Below are 25,907 nucleotides of genomic sequence, written 5' to 3'. Positions count from 1 at the left end.
CATGGGTGGCACCGGGAAGGAGCAGGCCTACACCATATTCGATGCCCTCTCGGACCCCGAACATGTCCCCAAGGTCTTGGTGTGTTGGTTCTGTATCAACCGGGAGGAAGGTCTCAAGTGGAGTTGCACAAGGCTCTGTCCTAGGCCCTAGTTATATAGTTTAATCTGAACGCATCTAAACAACTGTAACAAAGAGTAATTGATTTGATTTGATATAATTTAATCACCAGGCTAGTCCTGCAACTCGTGTGATACTGCTTGGAGTATGTGATAGGATCATCAAGCTGATGGCTGGGGAAGGCAAATGCCCCATGATATCTTTGTTCCCTGTATGCTGCTATGACAGAGGGAGCTGGTCTCTGTGGTGTTTGCAGTATCTCCGAGCATCTTTTTTTTAGGAACTCCCATCCCTCTTGAACTCCTCTTCCTGTTACATTTCTCTGCCATGGAATCCTACTTATGGATCCCTCATCATCATCATTGCTTTGAGTTTATTAAAATCTCCTAGCTGCAAGGATGCCTGGGAACATGAAGCAGCTGGGTCATTGCTGCTTATACTATGGGAGCTCATGGAGTGGTCCGGCTCTGTGGCGTCACTGTGTGGTGGGTGGGAGGGAAACTGTTCCTGGGGAGGTGTCCCCACTGGGGTTGGTGCATTAGGGAATTAATTTCAATTAATAATTCCCCCCCGCTGTTCTGGGCTGGGTGAGTGTAAAATTTGGCAGTTGTTGCGTCCTCCCCTCCCCCTGAGTAATTTGTATGTAGAATTGCTTGGCCAAACTGTCTTCACTTCAGCTATTTAATTCACCTATATCCAGTGAAACTATTAAGGAGACATGGTAATATTCTTGCAAGCAGAGACATGTTCCTAACTGAATGTGGTGCAAGAAATCTTGGGGGTTTTTTCATCTTGAATGTGGAGTATATAAAAGGCTAGTGGAAGAACGGAGGCAAGCAGGAAGCAGCTGGTCTCTGAGGAAGGCAAAAAACCAGTGGAGAAATGAGATAAGCCACTCAGAGGACCTAGAAATACACGAAGACGGAGAAAGAAAGGGCAGGAGAATGACGGGGATCTGGCAAGTGTCATTTGTTCTGCTGGTGGGTCTCCTGATTCTTCAGTTCTTGAGGCAGCGCTGGTCACGCCGACACTTTCCTCCTGGGCCTCTTTCACTCCCGCTCATTGGAAGCGTGTGGCAGAGTGGGATGGGGCTTTATGAAGATACTTTCGCCAAGGTACATCTTTCTAAATAAGTAATCAGCTGAGTAAGACGCCTATTGAAGAGGACTGTGAATTGTTTTCTTTCTGTGGTAACGGTGGATGAAAGTGTGATGTTGGCAAAACCTTCTGGAAAATGAATGGGTGGAATGTAGGGGGCTTGGGAAGTTCTTTAGCAGAAATGTTTAGGGATATATTTGATCACTTATCATTTCACAGGTATTCTGTATCTTAGAGTAAATTTAATTGTACATACAATTATTAGTCCAGGAAAGATTTGGGTTTTCTCATCATTCCATCCAGTATGTGAAGAACCCTCTCTTGTTTGTTTATATCTCCAGCAGTAATACTTTTTATTTTATTATATAATAGCAAACTATATTATGCTCATGACATACATAAAAAGAAATATAGGGGCTTCAATTAGTGACCCCATTACAGTGGAAATAAAAGTAGTCCTTTCTAGGAACAGGTGATTTTTTCATGGTTGTGCTATTGTAACTCCATTGTAACTCCATTTGTTAAGCAAAAGTAATCCCTTTTGCTTAATAAAAACTATAGCTGAGATACATCACACCAGGCTGATTAAAAGCCAAAGCAATTGAAAGTTTATTCCATTCACAAAACACCTTTTGGTTTAACAAGTTAAGGGCTTTCCAGGTTCACTCGATCTCCAAAAAGCAGGGAAATTGCCACTGTTAAGGACCACGTTCTTACAGACACATTATATAGGCAAAATGCATTTGGTATTCTATGCTATGCTGTGGTTAATTCTAGCTTCACCACTATCCTGGATCTGAACTTCACTTCAACGCCTTGGTTCAGCTTGCTCCCATTATCGTTTGCACCCCATGTTTTTGGTTTGTTTGCACAGAAAAAGTGCACAGTTTGAACTGTAAAAGTGTGCATTTCTCAAAAGTGCAGACTGTTCTTCATTAACTAAAGCTTTAAAATGTGAATTTTTAAAAGTGTGCATTTTACCTTAAAAATGCACACTTCAAAACATGCATTTAAAAAATTGTGCATTTTGCGAGTGTGAATAAAAGTTCAGGAAATTGTGAACATTCTTAAAAAAACATGCACTTCTGTTCGCATTCACGTTTGGGGGTGTGAATGGGGCATTTTCAAGTGATTTGAAAACTGAAACAAATTCTTGTACATCTCTACCTGAAGCTGGATGGCTGTCATTGGTGGAGTGCTGGACCTAAGCTGGGTTTGTTGGCTTAAAACTCTGGGTTGTTTTCCCCTCAATAACCCAGAATTCTGGCTTTACATGTTATTGTGAAAGTGTGAGTGGCGAGCGGGCAGGAGGCAGCGTGCTCGATCACTCCAGCACAGCCACGACCAACCATGGGTTAATTAATGAAGGTTGGTCGTTACATGTGAGCTGGGTCACTAGCTCTCACTTCCCCAGGCCTAGCCTGTAAAAACAGGATGCACCACAGGACACATGAAGGTCACTTGCTAAATAAATAAGACTATTATCTTTGCCTGAGAAGGAAACAAGAAAGAAACGCTTCCCTGAATCTCTTTTATGATTATGTTAGCACAGGGAAACTAGATACAGGTTCAAACGCTTCAGGCAATGCTGAGGCATCTCTTTTCATCAGTGTGAACTGATAATTACATTTCAATTCAATGTGTTTGTTTTGACACCTTCATTCCCTTCACTGCCAGGGACTTTTAAATCTTAGATATGTAAACTCTTCCCTCCGTATCAGCTCACCCATATGTTGAGATCATTTTTGATAGGGATGTTAGAGAATTCCGCCATGGACTCCAGTGAGGACTTCCGCCCGGAGTCCGTGGCGGAATGGAGCAATCTCCCCTGCCACCCCACGAAACTTCCCCGGGACGGATCCTATCTGTTGTAGGCCATCCAGTGCCCTCGTCTGCGGCCGCGAATGGCAGCCCCGGTCTGCAGCTGCCATTTCCCTTGCTACTTTAGCCGTGATAGGCTACGTAAGTATTTACATAGCCTATCACGGCAAAGAGCAAGGACTCAAATAGCGTCCGCTACGCCATTTGCGTCCCTGCTCTTTTCATGATAGGCTATGTAAATATATACATAGCCTATCATGGCTAACACAGGGACGCAAATGACGGCCGCTATGGAAGCCACCATTTGCGGCCACAGCCCAGCAGCGGATGGAGGTCTGGCTGCAGGCAGCCCCAGCCGGCGGCTCTGCGGACTTGCCACAGAGTGGAGCCCGCCGGGGAGAATTCCGGGGGGTGGGACGGATTGCCTCCCCCCCTACCGCAGACGCCCTGGAACGGAACCAGGTAAGGGATTCGTACATCCCTAATTTTCAAGAGGCCCGCTCCATGTCTGCCTAGGAGACAAGATCACTGGCAACAAGGAACAGGGCTTTTCCAGTGCTGGCCCTGGGTTTGGGGAATGACCTCCTGTAGGGGATGTCATGGTGTCTCTGGCTCCTGGCCATTAGAGAGTTATGCAAAGCCCTGCTGTTCAATAGGGTGTTGGTTTTGGGAGAAGGGTGGCTTCCTGGGAGAGAGTTTGAACTCTTTTTACTGCTCTTTCTTGACTTTATATCAATTATTTGATTTTGTGTTAAATAATTTTTTTGCAAGTCATTCCAGTATTTCATAGGAAGCTTGGTAAAAACAGAGGAGAAATGTCACTGACAGATGTCAGTCAATGGGCCAGTTCAGATGTCACTCTAAGCCATGAGAGCTGTGGAATTTCCACTAACTGTTGTGGCTTAGACCGTCATCTGGGGGGAGAACCACATTCCCCGTGGATAGTAAGCCACCCCTGCTAACCACCCTCCTGCAAAAGGGTTAAGGGGCGACAGGGTTGCTTGCTGTGTCGTCTGGCGGGCTCCCGGTAGTTTAAATGGGCTCCAGAGGAGTTCCAGGCTCTGACCATAGAGTCCGTTGGCTAGAGCTCCTGCCGCTGTGGGTGACACTCTAAGCACCGTGGACTTTCTCTATGGTTGCATGGCCGTTTCGATGCTGGGAGCCCATTCACTCTGCGGAGGACGTCCGAATGCATGCTGACCGCTCTGGTAAGATTGCCAGGTAACTAAGGGGCGGTGTTGTTAGCAGAACCACATGCCGCTGCATGGTTCCCACTTGTTTGATGGCCCACGTGTCATTGTTTCGCCACCACCACCCCTCGGTAGTTACCCTATTCACCGTCCCCCATGCACGTGTGAATAGGCCCACCATCTCAGACAGTGGCGCAGATCCATGAATGAGAACTACCTGCGAGAGCCGGCATAGTGCAGTGGTTAGAGCGTAGGACTAGGTCTGGGGACACCCAGGTTCAAATCCCCACTTGGCCATGAAGCTCCCTGGGTGACTTTGATCCAGTCACTGACTCTCAGCTTAACCTACCTCGCAGGGTTATTGTGACGACAAAATCTGGGGAGGAGTATGACCACTGCCTTGAGCTCCGTGGAGGACAGGCAGGGTATAAATGAAATACATAGATAGATACATACCTGGCTCACGGATTACTGGTCCTTGCGTTGGCTGCAGGACGACACCTTGCTCCACCTAATCAGTGTCCCCACTTTACAGCCCCCTTATTTCTCCCACAGAGGCCCAGCTGGAACCTGCTGACCCCAGTGCATGGGGCAGGTGCTGGAGGATAGTTTAGCTGCCTCTCCATTTGCAGTCCCATTATCTTCTCCCACTGAGGTCACTGGGAAGACACTCACCCCCAGTCTGATCCCCACAGACGTCCAAGGTGATGGCAACCCAGTGTCCTCCAAACGAGGACCTGTGTACCCTCAGTCTGTACTGTCACTTGACCCATTACTAGATTATTATTCCAACTCCCCCTGCCCCCGGCATCTCCTCTGTTTTTTCAAAATACCTAGGAATGAATTTATCTGGTTTAGTGTGCAGTCCTGTGGGGCTGGCCGTAAGCCTCTGAACCCAGAGGCTTACGGCCACCCGTTGCAGAGCAGGAGGAGAGGCAGAGATGACCTTGGCTGCTGTGCTTCCCCTGCTCTGCATTTTAGCCAGAGGCGTCAGGAAGGGGGAGGGAGGGGGACGGGGAAGGCTCATATCCCCACTGCCCCGGTCTCCTCCCCTCCCTGCCCACAGGAATGCCCCTTTACTTTCCCTAAAGGGTCACTTTTGCAACCTCAGGGAGGCAGCTGGCGGGGGCAGGGGGGAGCTCAGACTCCTGGGTCCTAGTTGGAGCACTGTCTCCTTCCTCGGATCCAGGAATCCAAACTATCACGTGGTGCCCCAGACATTGTCTAGAGGCCATAGGACTGCTCTCTTAGGGCACAATCCTATTCAGATTGTGAATAGGACCTGTGTACCCTCAATCTGTACTGTCACTTGACCCATTACTAGATTATTATTCCAACTCCCCCCAGGCCCCGGAGCAACTCCTCCATTTGTTTGAAATATTTAGGAATTCATTTATCTTGTTTAATGACTTTTCTCCAGTACTGTTTTTCTTATCTGAAACATTATTCTGATTCTTTCTTCAGGAAGCATTTCTCAAAAAGTAAATTTTACCCTTGGGTTTCTGAATGTTCTTCAGTTTTAATCAGATCAAATATGTCTATATTCCATTCACCTGGTTGTTTTCTGACTGAAATTTCATTTCTGCGTCCATTAACTTCTTGTTCGAGCTCTCTAAAGATAAGAGTGGCATTGTATCTTCACTATCATTGTTAACACCCTGCATGGACGGAGATGTTGGAGCTCTAGAGAAATGTTATGATATTTTAGGGAAGAGTCCTAGGCTTCCTGGAAGGGTAGCTCGGGGACCATAGGATATGATGCCCCCTCCCCTCTCAGCGGGCAGAGAGAGATCAGTCTATGGGCAGAGGCCTTTCCAGTGCAGCAGCAGAAAGTTCTACCATTGTTGCTGCTCTGATGCCACCGGGGCCAGGGGCGGAATGTTCCGGGCGCATGTTGGTGGAAGCCATGCCTGCGCCAGGAAGGTGGACAGCCAGAAACCCAGGCAGCCAGCCTAAAAAGGGATTGGAGAAAATACTACCCATGCCTACTGGTCATGGTAGCTTTATGTTACATCCCGTATCAGAGGCGGTGTTCTTCTGAATATCAGTTGCTGGGGGATATGAGCAGGAGGGTGCTATTGGACTCATGTCCTGCTTGTGGGCTTCCCATCGGAATCTGGTTGGACCAGACAGCCCTTTGATCTGATCCAGCAGGGCTTGTCTTACTCTGCCCTGGAGCCGTAGTAGTTAATTTCCCACCTGCTGGTGACAATGGGAGATAAATGAGAAAAAAACTTCCATGCAGAGGAAACTCTCTCTCTCTCTCTCTCTCAGTGTTTCAGCTGCAAAACAGAGATGGCAAAACTTAAAAAGTAGTTCTCCAAAACTTTCAGCAAGGTTGCCTAATATCCTAAGTCAGCTTACATCAGTTATAGATCCATGTTGTTAACATGTACACAAGTTGTTGCATTAAACTCTTAAGTGTTCTAGTGATTTTCAAGCTGTCTAACAGATGACTCAAAAAGCTCATGGTTTCGACTCAGTGTTGCTCTTATCTGTCATACCCATCTCACATGTGCCTCACAAGCTGCTGAAGCAACTGGTACATAGACAGAATTGGCTTGAATAAAACAGAAATAGTCCAGGTTTTTCTGCACCCTTCCCCCCAATATAAACTAATGTATGGTGCACTATCGCCAAGGCCCAAGATGCCATCATGCTCTGACTGACGACCTACTCCAGGTGAAAGACAGGGGGAGTCCTACCCTCTTGATCCTACTGGATCTCTCAGCAGCTTTTGACACCATTTGATCATGGTATCTTACTGGATAGGCTCTGCGAGGTGGGAGTTGGGGGCACTGTGCTACAGTGATTCTGCTCCTACCTGCTGAGCCGATTCCAGAGAGCGGTATTGGGGGATTCCTGTTCTACCCCATGGCTATTAAGCTTTTACTCCCCATGCTGTTCAACATCTGTATGAAGCCGTTGGGTGAGGTCATTAGGAGTTTTGGGTGGGGCGACACCAGTACACTGATGATGCTCAGCTCGATTTCTCCTTGTCATCGGAGTCAGCTGGGGCGGTGAAGGTGCTGGACCAGTGCCTGGAGGCTGTAATGGGCTGGATGAGGGCCAGTAAACTGAAGGTGAATCCTGACAAGATGGAAGCTCTGTGGATTGGTGGTTCCCGAGTCTGGGAATTGGGTAAGTGACCTGTCCTGGATGGGGGTGCACTCCCTCTGAAGGAGCAGGTGTGTAGCTTGGGAGTACTCCTAGATCCATTTCTGTCACTGGAGCCCCAGGTGGACTCTGTGGCCCAGAGTACTTGGGGCCAGCTTTGGTTGATCCGCTAGCTACTGTCTTTCCTGGACAGGAATAGCCTAGCCACAGTAGTACACGTGCTGGTAACTTCCCAATTGGACTACTGAAATGCACTTTACATGGGGCTGCCCTTGAAGACTACCTGGAAGTTGCAGCTAATGCAAAATGCAGCAGCTAGACTGTTGACGGAGAGAAATCACAAAGATCCCATAACACCAGCCTTAAAGGAAATGCACTGGCTGCCAATACACTTCCAGTCAGAATTCAAGGTGCTAGTGATGACATTTAAAGCCCTAAACAGCTTGGGACCTCAATATTTGAGGGAGCGCCTCCCCCTATATATGCCTGCCCGAGGACTGAGATCTGTTGGAGGAGCCCTCTTCTGCGTCCCACCAGTGCAAAACATACACTGCGGTGGGACGTGGGGCAGGGCTTTCTCTGCTGTGGCACCCTAGTTGTGGAATACCCTCCCCTTGGAGGCCCGACTGGCGCAGACATTTCAGACATTTCATTTTCAGTGCCAAGTTAAAACATGGCTTTTTATCAAAGCCTTTGAGGACTAAATGCACTTCGTAATGTAGCATACCGTTTTAACTGTTCTATTGTTTCAGATGTTAAGTTGGTAGCTTGCTTAATGGTTTAATATGTGTTTAGCTCTTTAAATTATAGATTGTTTTATACTTTCTAAATTGATTTTATCTGTATGCCGCCTGAATCCTAATGATATAAGGTGGGATATAAATGTTTTAAATAAATAAATAAATCATGGGCATTGCCAGGTGAGCCCCTCCAGACCCATGCGCCTGGTTTCATAAGTGCCTCGACTCTCCAGAACTGGGTTACATCTTGGTATGTGGAAGAATTTTGTTCAGTTCAGAGTTTGAAAAGAACTGAACTATTTCACTCTTTCTCAATCAATATGTGAACCCAAATGCAGTTATCCCGTCTCAACAAAATGGAAGACATCCTGGTCCAAGAATGACAATGACGTGTTTCAGGTCAGCCTATTGGGGGCAGCACAAAGCTGTCTAACAGATGACTCCAAAGTAGGGATGTACGGATCCCTTACCTGTTCCGGTTGGGGCATCTGCTGGGGGGGAGGCGCTCTGTCCTTCCCCCCGGAATCCTCGACGGGGGGGGGGAGGCGATCCGGTCCTCCCCCCCAGAATCCTGCCCAGCCGGCTCTGCTCCGCGGCAGCTCCATGGAGCAGCCGGCCAGGGCTGTCTGCAGCCGGACTTCCTGCTGCGAACGGGCTGCTGCGGCCGCCATTTGCGTCCTTCCAGGCTGCCGTGATAGGCTACGTAAGAATATACGTAGCCTATCACAGCATGCCCCCCCCCCAAAAAACGGCGTACGTAAATGGCGGCAGCTACGGCAGTTCCCTATTTTTCGTTCCCTATTTGCGTTCCCTATTTTTCACATTTCACATTCTATGTATATTTACATAGGCTATTGTTCTAGCCTATGTAAATATTTACGTAGGCAATTACAGCGAAAAAAAAGGGAATCTCAAATAGCGTAATGGGTGGTATTTGCGGTTCCCTTTTTTTCGCCTTAATTGCCTACGTAAATATGTAGGCTAGAACAGTGAAAAATAGGGAACGCAAATTCCCTAAGGAAAGGTTGCCTGCACTCATAAAGCCCACTGACAGGTATCTCTTTCTTCTCATACATGTGGGAACAAATGATACCGCCAAGCGGAGCTACGAAGAGATCACGTCAGACTTTGAAGCTTTGGGAAGGAAACTCAAGAACTTTGGGGCCCAGATAGTTTTCTCATCCATCCTTCCAGTAGTTAGAAGAGGGATAGAAAGGGAACGAAAAATACTCCGGGTGAATGACCGGCTACGAAGGTGGTGCCGACGAGAGAGATTTGGATTCTGGGACCACGGCCTATACTTCCTGGAAGATGGGCTGTCGGCTAGGGACGGGTTGCACCTCACAAAGGATGGGAAGAATGTGTTTGGCCACAGCATGAAGAACTTCATCAGGAGGGCTTTAAACTGAATCCTACGGGGAAGGGAGATGTAAAGTTGGGGGTAACAATGGATGTAGGCACATGCACTGCAACGGAGAGAACAGCTCTGATAGTGCCCAATAATAGTCTTCAGACACATGTAGGAAGAAAGCCAGACTATGAAGCACATGGTCTTCGATGTCTATATACTAATGCCCAGAGTATGGGAAACAAACAGAACGAACTTGAACTCTTAATACAAGAGGGAAATTATGACCTGATAGGTATAACTGAGACTTGGTGGGATGACTCTCATGACTGGAATACAGCAATTGAAGGATATAAGTTGTTCAAAAAGAACAGGAGGGACAGAAAGGGAGGTGGGGTTGCACTGTATGTGAAAAAGACATATCTCTGCACAGAAATACAGGAGGAGGAGCTTGGTAGCCCCATTGAGAGCATCTGGGTTGAAATAAATGGAGCAAAGAATAAAAGGAACCTGGTGGTCGGAGTCTACTACCGGCCACCCAATCAAAGAGAAGAAAAGGATGAAACTTTTGAAAAGCAAATAGCCAATGTTTTAAGGAAGCATGATGTAGTAGTAATGGGGGACTTCAATTTCCCCGATATTTGTTGGGAGACAAATTCTGCAAAACATGGCCCCTCCAGGAAATTCCTGACTTGTGTGGCGGACAACTTCCTCCTACAGAAAGTAGAGGAAGGAACTAGAGGATCGGCTATCCTTGACTTGATCCTAACCAACAGAGATGACTTAGTGGATAAAGTAGCAGTTACAGGTACTCTGGGTGAAAGCGACCATGTTGTACTTGAGTTCTTGGTTCTAAGGGAAGCAAAAGCTGAGTGTAGTCAAACGCGTACCCTGGATTTTAGGAAAGCTGATTTTAATAAACTCAGAACAATTATCAGTAAGGTCCCATGGCAAGCGACGCTAACGAGAAAAGGAGTCCAAGATGGGTGGGAGTTTTTAAAAAAGGAAATTCTCAAGGCACAATCACAAACAATTCCAACAAGAAGAAAAGGTGGAAGACAACAGAAGAAGCCAATGTGGCTTCACAAAAAGCTTAGGGATGACCTGAAAACAAAAAAGGACACATATAGGAAGTGGAAAGAAGGCCAAGTAACAAAGGAAGAGTACAGGCAGATAGCACAGAATTGCAGGGATGGCGTCAGGAAGGCTAAAGCTGAGAATGAGCTGAGGTTAGCAAGGGATGCTAAAAACAACAAAAAGGCTTTCTTCAGCTACGTGCATAGTAAAAGGCAGAGGAAAGAAATGGTGGTTCAGCTATTAAATAAGGATGGCAAAACGATAACAGATGACAAAGAAAAGGCAGAGGTGCTCAATTCCTACTTTGGCTCAGTCTTCTCCCAAAAGAGGGTCTATGACCCCCCTGGCAAAGGCGAAGCACAGGCTGAAGGGGCAGGATTGCAGCTTGAGATCGATAAGCATATGGTCAAGGAACACCTAATTACTTTGAATGAGTTCAAATCTCCAGGGCCAGATGAACTGCATCCTAGAGTCATAAAGGAACTGGCAGAAGAACTCTCAGAACCGCTGTCTATTCTCTTTGAGAAATCATGGAGGACAGGGGAAGTGCCAGATGACTGGAGGAGGGCTAACGTTGTCCCTATCTTCAAAAAGGGTAAAACGGAGGAACCTGGGAACTACAGACCAGTCAGTCTGACATCAATCCCTGGGAAAATTCTGGAGCAGATGATAAAGGAATCCATCTGGAAGCACATTGACAACAATGCCGTGATTACTCGAAGCCAACATGGATTTGTCAAAAACAAGTCCTGCCAGACAAATTTGATCTCATTTTTTGATCAAGTAACCTCCCTTGTAGACCGTGGGAATGCTGTAGACATCATATACCTCGACTTCAGCAAAGCTTTTGACAAAGTGCCCCATGATAGCAAACTGATGAGCAAACTAGCTCAAAGGGGGCTTGATGAAACAACGATCCGGTGGATCCACAGTTGGCTACAGTATCGGACTCAAAGAGTGCTTATCGATGGGACCTTCTCCAACTGGGGAGAGGTAACGAGTGGGGTACCGCAGGGCTCAGTCCTGGGCCCAGTGCTCTTCAACATTTTTATGAATGAGTTGGAGGAGGAGGTGCAGGGAATGCTGATCAAATTTGCAGATGACACAAAATTGGGCGGGATAGCTAATACTTTGGAAGACAGAAACAAAATTCAAAGTGAACTGGATAGACTGGAGCGCTGGGCAGAAAACAACAGAATGACATTTAATAGGGATAAATGCCCAGTTCTGCACCTAGGAAAAAGAAACCAAATGCACAGTTACAAGATGGGGGATACGTGGCTCAACCACACTACAAGCGAGAAGGATCTTGGAATTGTTGTCGATCACAAGCTGAATATGAGCCAACAATGTGATGTGGCTGCAAAAAAGGCAAATGCTATTTGGGGCTGCATTAATAGAAGCATCGCTTCCAAATCCCGGGAAGTACTAGTTCCCCTCTACTCAGCACTGGTTAGGCCTCATCTGGAGTACTGTGTGCAGTTCTGGGCACCACACTTTAAGAAGGATGCAGACAAACTGGAGAGGGTTCAGAGGAGGGCAACAAAGATGATCAGGGGACTGGAAACAAAGCCCTATGAAGAGAGACTGAAAGAACTGGGCATGTTTAGCCTGGAGAAGAGAAGACTGAGGGGAGATATGATAGCACTCTTCAAGTACTTGTCGCGGAGAAGAAGGCCAGGATCTCTTCTTGATCATCCCAAAGTGCAGGACACGGAATAATGGGCTCAAGGTACAGGAAGCCAGATTCCGGCTGAACATCAGGAAAAACGTCCTGACTGTTAGAGCAATACGACAATGGAACCAATTACCTGGGGAGGTGGTGGGCTCTCCCACACTGGAGGCCTTCAAGACGAGGCTGGACAGCCATTTGTCAGGGATGCTCTGACTTGGATTCTTGCATTGAGCAGGGGGTTGGACTCGATGGCCTTGTAGGCCCCTTCCAACCCTACTATTCTATGATTCTATTATTCAAATGGCGGCCGCCGTAGCCTCTGCCATTTGCGTACACTGGTTTTTTTTGGGGGGGGGGTGTTAGCTGTGATAGGCTACGTAAATTCTTACATAGCCTATCACAGCTTCAAGGATGGCAGTGGCGGCCACAGCAGCCCGGCCACAGCAAGCCTGGAGACCAGCCGCCGCTGCTGCTGCATCTGCCCCAGGTAAGTTCCATCCCAGGGGATTCCGCGGGGGGGGGGCAGGAGGCTGTTCCGCCATGGATTCCGGGGGGCTGGGTTCTATAGAATCCGGCCTCACTGGAATCCGTAGCAGAATTCTCTGCCATCCCTACTCCAAAGTAGGGATGTACGAAAGTCACCTTTTTGAAGAGTGACATTCACAGTGGGGTTGAGGCACTCCGTCCCTCCCCCTGAAATTCTCTCTGGCCGGCTCTGCTCCGCGGAGATTCCATGGAGCCACCAGCCAGAGCCGCCCGCAGCCGGACATCCGGCCACTTGGCACCCTGCACAGGGATGCAAATGGCAGCTGCCATAGCCGCCGCCATTTGCGTCCCTGTATTTTGCTGTGATAGGCTACGTAAATATTTTTGTAGCCTATCATGGCAAAAAAAAAATGGAACACAAATGGTGGCCACTACGCCATTTGCGTCCCTCTCTTTTGTCGTAATAGGCTACGTAAACCTATCAGACGGCAAGGGAACGCCAATGGCGGCTGCCGTAGCTGCCGCCATTTGCGTTCCCTTAGTTTTGCCATGATAGGCTACGTAAGTACTTACATAGCCTATCACGGCTTCCGCAGGGACGCAAATGGCGTCCCTGCATTAGCCATGATAGGCTACGTAAGTATTTACGTAGCCTTTCACGGCTATATGGAAGAAGCGAATGGCGGCCGCAGACACGGCCGCCATTCGCAATGCAGCGCAGACGAAAGCAGGTAGGTGCTCCGTTCCAGGCCCATTTCGCGGGGCAGGGGGCTTCGTTCCGCCACGGATTTCAGGGGGCCGATTGCACTGGCATTCGGCCTCACCAAGATCTGTGGCGGAATTCTCTGACATCCCTACTCCAAAGTCTCTTGGTTTCTACTCACTGTAGCTCTTATCAGTCATAAGCATCTCCCACGTTCCTCGCAACGCACTGGTTCATAGACACAATTCAGGCCTGCTTGCGCCAACAGTTTTCGGTGCTAGGCCCTCTTCTCCCAGGCATGTAAGGGCATATGATGGGGCACCTTCGTCAGCTGGCTTGATCAAGTCTGCTATTGAAATTGTTTATTGAAAATGTTTTTAGCTTTTTAAATGGTTTTAAATTTTGTACATTAAATACTGTAGAGTATATCTGATTATAATGTCGTATTATTTAATATTGCATAATGCTGTAGTTGTATTTTTTTTAATGGCCCAGAGAGCCTCGGCTACTGGGAAGTGTAGAAATGAAATAATAATAGTAATAATAGTAATACCAATAATAAGTGTCTTGAATAAAAGAAGCAGTACAGTTTTTTCTGCACACACCCCCTCTACTAATGCATGGTGCACTATTGCCCAGGCCCAAGATACCATCATGGGCGTTGCCAGGTGAGTACCTCCAGGCCCATGCACCTGTTTTCATGCATCTGTTTTCGAAGCTCTGGGGCTGGGTTGTGTCCTGGGATGGGAAAGAATTTTGTTTTGTTCAGGTTTTGATAAGAACTTAACAATTTCAGACTTCCTCAGTCAATATGTGAATTTGAAATCAGTTATCCCATCTCAACAATAAGGAAGACAGCTACCTCATTCAGGCGATTGGGTGCAACACAACGCGTTGCTACCATTCCAGCGCTGTCCCACTTTGCCTGCATTTAGTTGTGTTGTGTGCTGCACTGGGTGGGGGGGGGACGCTTTTGCTTCTGTTTTTTGGTTTGGTTTTGCTTTGCTTTGCTTTGAAATTTTACTTTTATTCTCATGTCTTTTAGTATCCTTCTGAGCTGCCTTGAAAGGACAGTGTAACCTGAACGGCATGCTAAAAATCTAAATAAATAAATAAAGGGCAGGGACTTGAGATGGAAAGGAAAAGCAGGAGGGAGACTGGGAAGGGAGGAGAACTAACCATGGCCAGGTGCTGCAGAGCTTAGGAAGGCCGGAGTTCATATATTAACTTGAAATAATACACTTAGTTTGAAGTAAAGATTCTTTTCTCTCCTTTGATCCCAATGACAGCTGGCTCGGCAATATGGAAGCATTTACACTATATGGGTAGGACATTTTCCTATCGTAATACTGTCTGGATACCAAACCGTAAAAGAAGGTCTGATCAACCACTCAGAAGATTTCTCTGGGCGACCAGTGACCAGTTTACTTAAAGTGGCATTTAAAAGAAAGGGTAAGTTGCTGCGAATAGTGAGGGGCTTTACTTTTTTTCTGCAATGGTATAATGCAGGAACTTCAAGCAAAAGGGAATTAATGAAATCGCTGGTTTATCAGTCACCTAGAGGTTTCTCTGGCAGGTGAGCGCTGGAAGTAGCCCATGCATTGCTTTCGTGAAGTTGGTCATTAGACAGAAGGACACAAAACGAGCTGTGCTGGGTCAGACCAACGGCACGTATGGTCCAGCATTCTGTTCCCACAGTGGGCAGCCAGGTGCCTTTGGGAAGCCCTCAAGCAGGACAGGAATGCAAGGGCACCCGCCTGCTCATGCTTCCACGCAACTGATATTGAGACACACCCCACCTCGGATACTGGGCTAGCCCTATCCTCCATGAATTTGTCTAATCCCTCTTGAAAGCCACCCAAGTTGGGGGCTATCATTACGTCCTCTGGGAGCAAATTCCGTAGCTTTTTAACCATTGCGGTGTGAAGACGTACTTCCTTTTATCAGTCCTGAATCTGCTACCATACGGCTATTTTGGATGACTCCAGATTCTAGTACTATGAGAGAGGGAGAAGAACATCTCCCTGTCCATTTCCTCTACGGCATGCATAACCTTATTCAGTTCTATCATGTTCCCGCCTTTACCAACCATTTTTCTGAGCTAAAAAGCCGAAAATGTAACCTTTGTCCATAGGACACTTGCTGCAGCCCCTTGATCATTTTCTTAGTCCTTTTCTGCACCTTTTCCAACGCTGCAATATCCTTTTTGAGCTCTGGGAACAGTACTCCAAGTGTGGTCACATCACAGATTTGTATAAGGGCATTGAAAAAATATATTACTTTTGTTGAGTTTTAAATGACGTGCTTACATAATAATGAGTATATAGACAATATTACAGCTTTCCAACTAGCAAAACACAGACATTACAGAAGAAATCCAGTTAGAGTTAATAGGAATCACAGGAGGTTCAGTATATTAATAAATTAATCCACAGAAGTTCATCAGGGTTTTAAGATTCAGTAATTATCTAAGGGTGCAATCCTATGCATGTCTAGATGGGAAAAAGTGCTAGTGTAACATGATACCAGTTTCCAATCAGAACTTCCAAAATTGCCTGGTGAGGCACTTTTGTGTGACAGTGTAAATTGCAGCGTGGGGGGGGAAATGTGTTGCATGAAACAGCCCCAAATGTCTCAGTGCTAAAAAGTGGAAATGAATGAGGGCCTCTGAAATAGTTACTAAAAAATATAGTGCTTGCCAGTTTCAAAGAAATAACACGGTACTAGACAGATTCTCCAACAGCCTTCCAATAGTTAGGGTTTGGGGGCGCGGGGGAATAGGGCAGCTCCTGGATGCACAGGCAAGAATGGCTCCAGATTTGGCATTTTCTACGCTGGAAACCTAAATAGTTGTTAACTTTGTTTTCTTTTTTCTTTTGCTTCCTCGCTGATTCTTATGGCCTCAGGTCTTGTACTTTCAAACGGTCACACCTGGAAGCAGCAGAGACGGTTTGGTGTCGTTACTATGCGAAAGCTGGGACTGGGGAAGGAAGGCATGGAGCGCCAAATCGCAGAGGAAGCCCATCAGCTTGTGGAGACTTTTGCACGTGCAAAGGGTATGTCAGATTAGGAGATGATGCAGGCATGTATCCCATTGTGCAGAAATATTTATGTACATTTTGAAATAGAATTTCCTGCATTTTTAGTTTGACCTGAATTCTAATCTAAAAATAGATTGTGGTCAATCCCAACATTCTCCCGATCTCCGTCCTGAAATCTCACTCTTGGTATTCACGGGTGTGGCGGAATAGTATTAATATGGCTGTGAATCACTTCATTTTCAGGTCAGCCACTTGATCCTCTGTTGCCCATCACGAATGCGGTCTCCAGGGTGATATGTGTGTTGTCTTTTGGATACCGATTTTCTCTTGAAGACGAAAAGTTTCAGAAACTGATGGAAGCTGTTGATTGTCTCCTAAAATTTGGAGGCAGCTTCTTTCATGCGGTGAGTTGTCTATTTCTTGCTTACTGGGTCCGATAGAGGCCCTAAGCAGAAATCAGTATTCACAGAACCACTAACTGTGTGTGCAATCTATGCATGTTTAGACAGAAAAAAGTTCAACAGCTCCTAGCATGCACCAGCCAGTATTTAGAATGCTAGACGTAGTCAAGGGAGACCTCACTTTAAATCCCTGCTCATCCCTGCCCACAAAACAAGAGAGGGAAAGACAGACCATTTTCCATCCCCCAAACTCTAGAGCAGGGCTGAGGGACCTGTGGCCCACTAGATCTTGTGGGACTCAGCCACAGCCAGCATGGGCAGCAGTCTGGGCTACTGAGACTCGTAGTCCAACTGTTGGGTAGGAACAACTCTGCATACTTCCAGACACTGGGGGGCGATAGAGAACATGTTATATCAGCAGCCGCTTTTCTTGTTCATCTCTCTTGTCATCTCGTAACTTGATTGGTTCCTTTCTCCTACTCCCTCCCCTTCCTCTTCCTCTTTGCCTCTGCAACAGACAACATGTGCTCTCTCCTTGAGGGAAGCAACTAGGGATGGTGCGAGAGTCCAGGGATGGTGTGACTCCCCCCACGCCCCCTGACCACCCAGACCCCACTTTATGGCCGTGGGGGGCACGCTTGCCCACACGGTGATCCACAAGAAGCACTTCAAGGCCACCCGTCACCTTACCGAGCTGCCATTGTGCACAGAAATCGCAGATCGGTTACTTCTGCAAATCTAATGTTTTTTGTTTGTTTGTTTATTGCATTTCTATACCGCCCAATAGCCAAAGCTCTCTGGGTGGTTTACAAAGATTGTGCCCTTACGCCTGTAATGCTGAGTCATCGCCCCTTTCAGGCAGCCATAGACACAACATTAGATATGTGGAAGTAACTGAGCCGTGATTTCTGCACACAACGGCAGTTTGGTAAGGTGGCGGACGGCCTCGCGGTGCTTCTCGGGCAGTTGCCGAGCCGTCCTGTAGCTCCCGCAGCACAGGTTGCGGCTCGGCGAAGGGACTGGACAGAGGTGAGTCCCCACATCCCTACAAGTAAGTAACCATATCTTTTGCCTTCACTTACTTACCCTCACACATCCAGCTTTAGGGGGTGCTTGTAGTTGACCAGTGCTAGAGAGCCTTCTTCATTGATGTGTTAAAAGCACTAATAAAGTAAGTTAATTTGAACTTCTTCTAGACTGGCCCTGGCCCGCGTTTATTCCCTCCATCAATAAATGTGGTGTTACCATGCTTTTTCTTGACTCAACACTTTGGATTTTTCGAAGTACCTGAGGCAAAGAGGGCAGCCTCCCAAGCCAAATGGAACCATGTTCCAGAGCAGGATCCAAACAGAATCCTGTCTGCGGTGTATACCTCTAATGAAAACATATAACTCCCTGCCGCCACTCATAAAGGCATAGTAATCAGCAGCACCAGAGGAGACTGGTTAACCCAGTTTAGAAGACAGCAGGACCTAGCCATCAACAGGTCACCTTATGAGCCCATCTAAATGTAGAAAGAGGATGAGCTTGGTTCTGGTGCCACCATGGAAAAGCCCCCGTGTCTTGTGTCCACCTATTGGTGATGGGACACAGAGCACGGCCTCAACAATGACAGTTGTGGCAGGTGCCCAATGGGGCTGGAGAGCAGGCAGAGTGAAGGGGTCACCATAGGTAGAGCCGGCTAGATCTAGTGTTGTCTCCATCCTCCTCCCTTGTAAAGACCCCAGATACACCTACATGCAGTGCATTACATTTGTGCTCACATTTGTCTGGCACTCTCTGTCTCCCCCCAGCCTCTCACCCACCTTACTTTAAGTTTTAAGATGAGGTGTGCAGTGCAGAAAGTTGGGAGGAGTGTCTCCGACCCGCGGAACAACACCAAAGGGAGAAGGGATGCCCGGTGTGCAAAGCAATCCTATGCACGTTTACGCAGAAGTAAGTTCCACTGTTTTCAGTGGGCCTTACCCCCACATAGACGTGTATGAGACAGCAAGCAGAGATGACCCCCAGTTCACCCAACCCAGTTGTACGGGATTAGTTGGGCCTCTGCAGCGGACAGTTGGCCAAGAATGACTCCCCGCCCTGCTAGCCCCTGTGGAACTCTCTGAGTGCTCCCTCCAAATAAGCAAGAAACACTGAGGATCGAGCGACATCGGGGCAATCCCACGCCTTCTTACTTGCGATTAAGACCCCCTGGAACTCGCAGAGGCTGACTTCCAAGTCCTGCTCCACAGTAAGCGTCCAGGAAGGACTGGCTGCATGGCTCAACTGGGCGGATCAAAAGGTAGCATTTTTGAAAAGGACCAGGCAGCCTCACACACCCTGCTTCAAACTGCAGAATAAGCAGGGGTGGATCTTTGCATTGACTCCTTCCTCCTAGCCCTATTCAAAAGCAAATAAAATTAGCAAACCAATTTCCCTCCCACCCACACCAAATGAATGTTGTCTCCTGAAAGGAGCTTGGTCAGCTTGACATCGCACAGATCAGGAAAGGCCCAGGAGGATCAGGCAGATGGAGAAGAGAAGCACGATCTTTTTGGTGTTTTCTCCCCTTCTCCCTCGGAGGGAGGGGCAGAAGAGGGTCCTCTAACTGCCGGAGTAGCTGACAGAGAACTTGGGGCAGCCAGCCAAAGATAAAAAACCTCAACTCTCCAGATTCTGAGCATTGTTCTGGACAATCTTGTCACTTGCGGAGGAGGAACCAAGGCTGGATCTACACTTTTTAGTGCTTTGTATTGGTACTGAAGTGCACTGATAACCGTTGGGGCACTTTCCGCATTCCGTCACGTGTACCGCTTTTCTAGCGTTATATCCCGCTTTTTATCCCGCCTTATCCAAAATACCGCAACAGGTGTCACTGTGTGTGCTACGAGGCGTAAATGAGCAAGAGGGAAATGGTGTCACCGTGGTAGGCACATACCACTGTGACACGAGGTGTAGATCTGGCCCACGTGGAAAAGAGAGCAGAGGACCATGACAAACCTCTGCACAGGAGTAGCTGCGGGAAAGAAATCCAGACAATGATCATTGACCATGGGTGTCCACACAGACGTCCTATCCCCTCACTAAATGCTGGGACCCTGCCAAGGGCAGGAGGCCTTATCATGCCCATATGGGGGAGACCGACAGAGGTACCTTGCCTGCCCCCCTCTCCTCACTGTTAGTAAGAGAGGAATGTTCTGTGCATGGCCACCCACTTGCGCATGAGTAGTCCTGAGCCCAGCCAGCCCCAAAACAACAGCAAGTGGCAGAGACCATCTTGAGGGTTGCTGGAGTAGGGAAAACTAAGTAAAACCGGTAATTTGCTGAGGATGGGGGAGCCTCTATCTTGATCACTCTCAGCATACAGTGATGCCAGATGTGATGGACTTTATATGGTGTTGCTGCCTCTTATTAGGAAGGCAGTTCAGCAGAGAGAGAGAGAGAGAGAGAGAGAGAGAGCGTTTCCCAGCCCACCTGCACACACTGGGCTATCTTAATAAAAAGAGAAAATAGAGAGCACACCCCTTCTTTAGTTAAGAGAGAAAACAGCTTTACTCAGATATTCTTGCAGATAATATGCAGGCCCAGCTTACAGTTTCAAAGAGGAGTTTGGCTAGTTCGTTTCCTTGTGCTCAGGCAGGGGAGAGAGCAAACACAGGCTCCCAGCAAGGGGGGGGGGAGCAGGAAGGAGGGAGCAGGAAACCACGGTAGGCTGTGGAGTTCCTAAGGCTAGCTGTGCCCCAAGAACGCCCCATGCATGAACTAGCTCAATGCCAAACTGTCCCCTTCCTGTAACTTGCTATATTTCCCACACGAGGGACGGGCGGGAGGGGTGCTGCCCTGACTAAACGTGGTGACAGACAGTCCCTGGAAGCTGATCTCGAGGTTCAGGAGGGTTCATAAAGGAGAAGTCGGTGCTTTCAGTGTCCTGGTCCTAAGTCATTCAGGGTTTTAAAAGTCAGCACCTGCAGTTTGCACAGAGCCTGCCAGAAACAGGCAACCGGTAGAGGTGGCATAAGACCAATGTTATATGATCCTATCTCTGAGCCCCAGTTAAGATCCTGGCAGCTGCATTTCTGGGCCAGTTAAACATCTGGGCCCGTCTTCTAATGCAGTCCCACGCAGCATGAGTCACAGCAACTAACACGGATTAGATGTCTCGGGCACGAATGACGGAGGCGAGGTCTGGCCGCTCCACAAAAGGACTGCAACTAGTAATCCAGTTGGAGTAGGGAAGAACTGCTCCCGGTCACTGCTGCCAGCTGGCATCCAGGAACAACTCTGAACCAACAAACACCCACAGCGGTGCAAATTGTCCAGCCCATTGGGTCCTCTCTGTGGCATTGAAAGGTTGCCACAGAGAGGAAGGCCAGGATCTCTTCTTAGTCATCCCAGAATGCAGGACACAGAATCAGGGGCTCAAGTTCCAGGAAGCCAGATTCTGGCTGAACATCAGGAAAAACTCCCTGACTGTTAGAGCAATATGACAATGGAACCAGTTCCCTGGGGAGGTGGCGGGCTCTCCCATGCTGGAGGCATTCAAGACGAGGCTGGACAGCCACCTGTCAGGGATGCTCTGACTTGGATTCCTGCACTGAGCAGGGTGCTGGACTCGATGGTCTTGTAGGCCCCTTCCAACCCTACTGTTCTATGATTCTGTGTGTCAAAGCGCTCATCCAAAGGAGTGGGCTGATGGGCTGCGTTACCAAGCTTACACACGATGGTGACCAGATGTTGCTTTCACCTTCCCTGTAGCTTGGTGAACTGTTCCCACGGTTGATGCTGCGTCTCCCCGGGCCTCACCAGAAGGCCTTGTCCTCTGCAGAGATGGTGCTTTCGTTTACAAAGAGGGAGATAGAGAAGCATAAGGAATATCAGACCCTACATGAGCCCCAGGATTTCATTGATTTCTATCTACTTCAAATAGAGAAAGTAAGTATTTAGTGCGACCTCAGGACACTTTCCTGTCTGAGCAGAGCCCAAATAGCCCCTGCTAGGGCTGTGTGAGAGAGGCAGCCTTTGGACAGTGGAGGACAGTGGAGCTGGAAAAGTGAAGCTGGCTCTCAAGGCTCTTCGTTGGGGCCTCTGGCACCTGGAGGTGAGTGCAAATTTCTAGGAATTGATAGAAGCCTTCGCCCCGCCCCACACAGCCACGAACTGGGGGTGGGGGTGCAAACATCCTTGGCAGGGGAGGCTCACCAACCCACACTGGATTCGTGTAGGTGTCTGCATTGCGTTTGCATCGTCGGAGCTGGCTCAGAAAGAGCTTATTGTGATCCAATTGTGCATCATTTTAGAAGGGTATCAGAGGGATCCTCCTCTATGTTCCCGCTTTAATGCCTATTTTGCAGTTCTACTCTATCCGCGGCCATTTACAAAGATCTCTCTGCATGTTCATCTGTGAAACAAACAATTTGGTATGGTGAACGGCGTCCCCACCCCACTAAGCTCAGTAAATGTTGAAGTGTGTCCTGTAACTGGTTCTAAGCAACTTTTCTCTTTTTCTGTTATCGACCGCAGAGCAAGGACGACCCCAATTCCACGTATAATGAGGATAACCTTTCCGAGTGCATTCTCGACCTCTTCATCGCAGGGACAGAGACAACCGCCACAGCTCTGCAGTGGGCACTTGTCCTCATGCTGGCTTATCCAGACATCCAAGGTACAGAAGACTTGGGTAATGGAGGCAAGTTCTGCCCTTGATCCCTGTAGGGAGGAAGTTGCATTATCAGTGGAGGCTGGGAGCTCTGATGTCTGTGGGATGGAGAATCCACTCTGCATTTCAGTCAGAAACAGTCAGAACTCTAAATGAGCTATCCCAGGTCCTTAGATAGCTTGGTTAGAGTTCTGACTAGTTCTTACAGAAACCTAGAGTGGAATCACTGCACCTGTGACACAGGAGTCACCAGCCTCCACTGTGTTTCATACTGATAGCTGGTGATAAGTGGAGGCTGGTGGCTCCAGTTTCAGTGGGGCTGTAAAACCACCCCGGGTTTGTCAGAACCAGCCAGAATGCTAATGGAGGGATCTAATCTGCTTTGGGGCTAGGGATCAGCAACATGGATAGCTGCTTTAGAGTTCTGGCTGGTTCTGACAGAAAGCCAGAATAGATTCTCAGCCCCACCAAACTCAGAGCCACCAGCCTCCACTGCTTGTAATTCTTCCAAGATTTCATCTTGGTTGGATGATAAATATCCCTTCATATCTAACAAGCAACTGAAACGAGGACATCCAGAAAATACCACAAAAAATCCTAGTCTTAATCATCCACCATGGAAATTTCATTGAAGGAATGCGGCTTACTTCAAAGGGGGGTCAGACAAATTCCTGGAGGAGAAGGCTATCAGTGGCCACTAGTCTTGATGGCTACGTGGTCCCTCCAGCACCAGAGGCAGTCTGCCTATGTACACCGGTTGCTGGGAACATGGGTGGGAGGGTGCTGTTGCGCTCATGTCCTGCTTCTGGGTTTCCCGTGGCAGCTGGTTGGCCACTGTGTGAACAGGATGCTGGGCTACAGGGATCCTCGTTCTGATCCAGCAGGGCTCTTTTTATTCTTGTGCTCTTAAATGAATTTAATAGTGAACGAAAAGGAAGGTGTTTGAGATACATGCAATATGAAATCCTATTTTCTCCTGATTTTTTAATTAATTTATTAATTACATTTATATCCCGCCATTTTTCCTCTTTAAGAAACCCAAGGCGGCGTACATGATCCTTCTCCTCTCCATTTTATCCTCACAACAACAACCCTGTGAGGTGGGTTGGGCTGAGAGTCTGTGACTGGCCCAAAGTCACCCAGTGAGCTTCTATGGCCGAGTGGGGACTAGAACCCGGATCTCCCAGCTCCCAGTCCAACACTCTAGCCACTACACCACACTGGCTCTCATTGCTTATGGAAAATAATTTAATTAAAATCATATATGGATAAGTGGGAGAGTATGCAATTAAATTAGTGAACATCATAAAATGGAATAGGATTTTAATGGCTTGCGATTCAGGAATGCATGTCTGAACCAGCTACTGGATTTATAGTTAGAACCCTAATTAATGTACCTATATCTGCCAGTGATCAGCTTGTGCATTATGGTATTTCCAGGGTTCTATCTTTAGATCTTAGGCCAAGTTTCTCTTTGGATGCTGCAAACGTGCCTCCTTGGCCTTCACTGGATATATCTGAGTTAGAGGGTTCAATCCTATGCATGTTTAGACAGAAATAAGTCCTACAACTCCCAACACCTGGGAGTTTTAGGATTTATTTTTGTCTAAACATGCATAGGATTGTGCCCTAAGAATACATCTCTTTCAGCCAGAAAAGCACCAGAGAATGACATGTTGCCCCAGAAATACTGAAATAATTTTCTGATTGGAACTGGTGTGTTCCCAGCTGGTTTGAAACAGAGTATAGTAGTTCCAGTCTTCAAAAAGGGTGATAAGCAGGATCTAGGAGTTTATCATCCAATAAATCTTTTAAATGTTCCCTTCAAACTGTGTGGGAAATAACGTGAATAAACTGGAAGAACCGGAGGAAATAAATCATATCATTCTTCCTGAACAAGCTGGTTTCAGGGAAAGCTCAAAATACAATTGATCATTGTATGACTCTTCATTATCTTGCCCATCAAAACATTAAGGGTCTAAATACCGTTATGTGGCTTTTGTTGACTTAGCTGCAGCATGTGATTTGGTCGAGTGAAATGGTTTATGGTGCAGGCTTGTTAAAACTAATATAGACAAATGTCTTTTATGTTTGGTTGAAAGCATTGTTAAAGATAAAATTAGTACGCATAGAGAAGGACAAACCCTTCTGAAAAAGAATCAGCATGGCTTTTGCAAAGGTAATTCCTGTCCTGTCTCACTAACCTTCTAGAGTTCTTTGAGAGTGTCAATAAACATGTGGACGAGGTGATCCGGTAGACATTGTTCGCTTGGGCGTCCAAAAGGCTTTTGACCAAGTCCCTCGCCAAAGACTCCTGAGCAAACTTAGCAGTCATGGAATAAGAGGAGAGGTCCCCTTATGGATCAGTAACTGGTCAAAGAACAGAACGCAGAGAGAGGAATAAATGGAAAATTATCCCAATGGAGGGAAGTAAATAGTGGGGTCCCACAGGGATCTGTATTGGGACCAATGCTTGTCAACTTGCTCATGAATGATCTGGAATTAGGAGTCAGCAGTAAAGTGGCCAGGTTTGCTGATGACACCAAATTGTTTAGGGTGGTTAAAACAAAAAGGAATTGTGAGGAGTTCCAAAAGGATCTCCCCAAACTGGGAGAATGGGCATCCAGATGGCAAATGCAGTTCAATGTAAGCAAGTGTGAAGTGATGCACGTTGGGGCAAAAAATCCCAATTTCAAGTATAAACTGATGGGATCTGAACTAGTGGTGACCGACCAAGAAAGAGATCTTGGGGTTGTGGTGGACAGTTCAATGAAAATCTCAACCCAGTGGGCGGCCGCTGTAAAAAAGGCAAACTTCATGTTAGGCATAATTAGAAAAGCAATTGAGAATAAAACTGCCTTTATACAAATCTATGGTGAGACCACACATAGAATACTGTGTACAGTTCTGGTCACCACACCTTAAAGAAGATATGGGAGTGCTGGAAAAAATACAGAAAGAGGTAACTACAATTATCAAAGGACTGGAGCATCTCCCCTATGAGTTTCACCCCTAAGGTCGTAGCTCTGTCTATGGCTTCAGAGGTGAAAATTCGCAGCATCCCATAGACAATGTCTTGGGGCCATAGGACTGCACCTTTTTTTGGTCACTCTCACTTTTCCTAAGCTTGTTGCAGAACCGAGAGTCAGAGAGACCACGGAGTGAAGGAAAAAGAGATTCTTTATTTAACGCGCGGGCTTAAGGCTGGAATCATTTCCAAAGAGCCAGAAGCCCCGAAATACATCAGCACATTGTTTTTATAGACATTGTGACACATATGAAACGGCTCCTCCTCCCCCTCCCGTGTGGGGTTGCAGTCCTTAACATTTCTTCTCCTAGCACCATTGTTTATAATACAAGAACTGGGTTATAGGGTAGCCATGATAAGGAGAGAACAGCAGAGAACAAGATATACAATTGTATGACCTTTGACAAGATAAGGAATTCCTGTGTC

The 25,907-nt window shown here is 47.3% G+C and overlaps 1 protein-coding gene across 2 annotated transcripts in view; it reads left to right on the top strand.

The window, feature by feature from the left end:
* Window positions 1–1,018: 1,018 nt before the first annotated feature.
* The window catches only part of LOC146351724 (cytochrome P450 2J2-like), a 39,056-nt gene continuing 14,167 nt past the window's right edge, over window positions 1,019–25,907 (top strand). Inside the window, exons 1-6 of one of the 2 annotated variants that reach the window (XM_084847689.1) lie at window positions 1,019–1,233; window positions 14,663–14,825; window positions 16,280–16,429; window positions 16,658–16,818; window positions 21,553–21,729; window positions 22,318–22,459. In XM_084847689.1, coding sequence (XP_084703815.1) covers window positions 1,063–1,233; window positions 14,663–14,825; window positions 16,280–16,429; window positions 16,658–16,818; window positions 21,553–21,729; window positions 22,318–22,459 — 964 coding nt within the window. In that variant the 5' untranslated portion in view covers window positions 1,019–1,062. The remainder of the gene's footprint in view (window positions 1,234–14,662; window positions 14,826–16,279; window positions 16,430–16,657; window positions 16,819–21,552; window positions 21,730–22,317; window positions 22,460–25,907) is intronic. The other variant, XM_084847690.1, reaches the window with a different exon arrangement.

Source organism: Heloderma suspectum, chromosome 3 (genome assembly GCF_057233095.1).
Source record: "Heloderma suspectum isolate Gila_16-S chromosome 3, 16-S_ref, whole genome shotgun sequence".
Lineage (NCBI taxonomy): Eukaryota > Metazoa > Chordata > Lepidosauria > Squamata > Helodermatidae > Heloderma > Heloderma suspectum.
The sequence above is the reverse complement of the archived record's forward strand: the minus strand, read 5'-3'. Positions and strand labels throughout refer to the sequence as shown.